The sequence below is a fragment of the Rhagoletis pomonella genome, unplaced genomic scaffold (genome assembly GCF_013731165.1).
Source record: "Rhagoletis pomonella isolate Grant_MI unplaced genomic scaffold, Rhpom_1.0 Rhpom_scaffold_00007, whole genome shotgun sequence".
Taxonomy (NCBI): domain Eukaryota; kingdom Metazoa; phylum Arthropoda; class Insecta; order Diptera; family Tephritidae; genus Rhagoletis; species Rhagoletis pomonella.
The window spans coordinates 28,652,451-28,655,876 of NW_023458561.1; the positions used below are offsets into that span (position 1 = coordinate 28,652,451).

The 3,426-nt window shown below is 36.6% G+C and overlaps 1 protein-coding gene across 1 annotated transcript; it reads left to right on the plus strand.

The window, feature by feature from the left end:
* Positions 1-913: 913 nt before the first annotated feature.
* LOC118743773 lies at positions 914-3,021 on the plus strand. The gene is made up of 2 exons (XM_036476537.1): positions 914-2,668; positions 2,881-3,021. Exons 1-2 carry the CDS (start codon positions 914-916, stop codon positions 3,019-3,021), a joined length of 1,896 nt encoding a protein of 631 aa, XP_036332430.1.
* Positions 3,022-3,426: the final 405 nt, after the last annotated feature.

The following is a 3,426-nucleotide window of genomic DNA, read 5'->3' on the forward strand; positions in this document are numbered from 1 at the left end:
ACTTTGCATGAAAAAAATCATTGCATCTATTGCACTGAATCTTAGACTTTATGCGGTCGACCTTTTGACCACAAACACAAGGCATTGTCAAAAGCGAAATCAAATAGTAAATGTAAATGTCCTAGTGTCCAAGTAAAACGAGTAAACAGAGCGTTTTACTCTCGCACATAACAAACGCACACGATAGAAATTAAAATATCCGAACCGACAAGCGCTGAGCAGAAACACGTCACAAAGCACACAAAAACACGTCAAATTATCCTAAATTTTGTAAAAACTTTGAATAATTAATTTATATGCCATTTGATGCAGAATGAATACATATACATATGTCTTATGTCGAGAAAATTTTTTGGGTGTAAAAAGGTTTTGAGGCACCAGCTACAAACCGCTGGACTTAATCAAGAATAAGCTGATAAAAAAGTAGGCTAATTTTTTGCTTAGCCTAGATGGTGAATATGAAAAAGTCCAAAAAATGGCTAAACTAAGTTAAGTTGAGTTGGAGAAACCCAGCCTATGTTGCCGAAAAGGTCTCGCTCAAGACTATAATTGGTCATTAAGCAATTTCGTAATACGGCTTAATGCACATATCAGTAAGTTTGTAGATGTAGGCGCCAAGGAAATGTAATGATTAATTAATCAAAACTTAATGAATTCAAAAACGATTTATGGTACAACGTCATTAACTACATCTTGATAATTTGATAATTTATAGAACATAAAATCATAAAATACTGCCCTACTATTGTTATTTATATATATTCGGTCGCTGGCTAACATCGATTGTAGGAGCTTATAAATGTACATACATACATATGCATTTACTGTTCTTTTTTTTTCAAAACGATATATGAAAAAGCTGTATTAAAAATATTATTACCTTAGTTAGTATTAAAGTGGAAGGCTATGCACAATGACGTATACACTACCATTATTGCTAATTTCCTTGTTAAGTAGCAATGCCGCAACGAATTTGGAAGCTTTTCAAAGTTTGACTACTGAAGCAGTTTTCTTCAGTACAATACATCGAATCTATGTTGAGGAGCCTTTCGAGACCATATTTCTATTACAAACAATAAACAATGCTTGCATCTCATCAAAAAAGTTATGGAAGCTGTTGAAAGTACCGCTGCTCATCGCCTCGGGCAGTGCACCGGCAGATAAGCTGAAGGAACGTTTCAACAGCAAACAACTCGCTATAACGTGTTTGTCCGCGCATCCCGATCGCCAGCTTCTCAATGTCTTGGCCAGCAACTTGCAATATAGCCGACAGACTCGTATTATCTTAAATATCGCTGATGCGAAACCCACTCCCAACCTGCTCGTTTATTTGCGGAAATACTTAGAAAATAAACTTATGCCGAATGTGATTGCGATCTTCTCCAATTTCTACACAGAAAATATCTACTACCGATATCATCCATTTCCGAGCGGCCATTGGGTTCGAGAATTTTTAAACAAAACCGAGCGCTTCTTTCTGTGCCACCTCGCAAATATGCAGGGGAAAACTTTCAAGACTTCGCCTGGTCAAACTGCACCTCGCACAATGATCTATGAGGACGAGGCAGGCCAACAACACTTAAGCGGCTATCTCGGTTACATGATGACCACCTTTGCGGTGAAGCACAATATCAGTTGGCAGTATTTAAAACCAGTTATACCAGGCAGCAGCACATATTCGGGGGTTATAATTAATTATACCAGGGAAGGGATACTGGATGTTGCCATCACTCTGGGCTTAGCCTCCCCTCACCCGTTTACATCATATCCTGTGGAGAATATTGAATGGTTTATTATGTTGCCATGTCCGCAACCAATTGAATACTCAGAAATATATGCGATGGTCGTTACAGCGCAAGTTATTGGCATTTTGGTGATTCTGGATTTGCTCTTCTCGCTGCTGGAGACTTTTGTAAAGCACAAATTCTATAAGCGGTCAGCTGAATTCAATCTGCACAATATTTTGCTGAATGAAAATATTTTTCGCGGAATTTTCGGTCTTACTTTTCATATTAGGCGACGTCCAATACTTTGCTTAAAGATGCTTTACATTTTTCTATTTTTACTGGGTCTATTCGTTAACAACATGTACTCAGCTTATTTTCAAACTTTGCTCACAAGTCCGCCTCTTAAGCGGAAAATACTCACATTTGATGATATGCGGCGGGCAAATTTGAAAATCATGTTTGATCGCTACGAATTCCAAGCAACTCAGAATGTACTTGACTCTGAATTTCACAACATATTAGAGGGCATTTCGCAGCTGGTGGATACTGAGACATTTCAACGCCATCGTGCAGAATATGACACAAAATATGCCTATACTATGCCGGAATCACTTTGGCCTATTTTCGAACTGCAACAGCGAACATTTGAACGTAAAATATTCTGTTTGGCTCCAACTTTAAAAATTTTCGATCGTTTATTGCTGAGCATACCGCTGGCGGAGAATTCGTATTTGAAGGAGCCTTTGAATATGCTAATATTGCGTACAATGGAAACTGGCCTGGTGGACCATTGGCGCACTATGACATTCATAGATATGTGGGCAATGGGCAAGCTCTCTTTGAAGGACAATAGCAGCAGCGAACAATTCCATAATATTCGCGTGGAAGACATGAAGCTTCCGTGGTACTTACTACTCTGTGGATTGGGCATTAGTAGTTTGGTTTTTGTTATGGAAATTTGTGTAGAAAAAATAAAGAAAAGGAAATGTGTGAATTACAGATTTCTGTATTAAAATATTATGTAAACAATGTTAAAGAGGGCATGTCATTACTTTGAAAAGTTCGCACTTTTTCAAAGTAAGGACAGTCCCTACTTAAAATTGTTTACGTTATATTTTAATAAAGAATTATTTAGTTCAGTATTTTTAATTAGTTTAACAAAACTTTTGTTGCTGGAAATAATTGGAACGCGAAATATTTTCCTGAGTTTTGGTCAGTGCATGACAGCATGCATCAGAAACAGCAACCTTTTCCAGACAGCACAACAGTGGCGAAGGGTGGCATCGCCGGCTAAAAGTAGTTGTTCAATTCAATCAATTCTCAATTTTATAATCTCGCATTGAATTTACAAGTGGGGGTTATTTTTCCGAAAACCCAAAATTCCACAAAGGAAAATGAAGAGCAGAATGAAAGAAAATACAAGTAATTCAAAAAATAAGCTGCTTATAAGAACTATTAAAAAAAGAAATGAGTTAAGTCACAGTTTTTTTTTTTGAAGAGAATTGTATATATGGAAAAAAAAAGTTTATTTTGAAAATCGTAAAAATACGCCGTAAGAATTTTTATACCTTTCTTAAATGTAGATTTAAGCCATGGCGCAATAAACAGGTGAAGTAATAAAACAGCTTTCTCGCTTTATTTTCTGACATTCGACTGCCAAATTTTATAGGCAAATTTTAAAATAAGGCAGTGTCAAAAT

Bases quoted from the DNA above. Each gene is read 5' to 3' on its own strand.
- LOC118743773 (XM_036476537.1), top strand. From the start codon at position 914: ATGACGTATACACTACCATTATTGCTAATTTCCTTGTTAAGTAGCAAT. The intron at 2,669-2,880 runs GTTTTTGTTATG...ATTTTTAATTAG, and splicing joins GATTGGGCATTAGTAGTTTG to TTTAACAAAACTTTTGTTGC.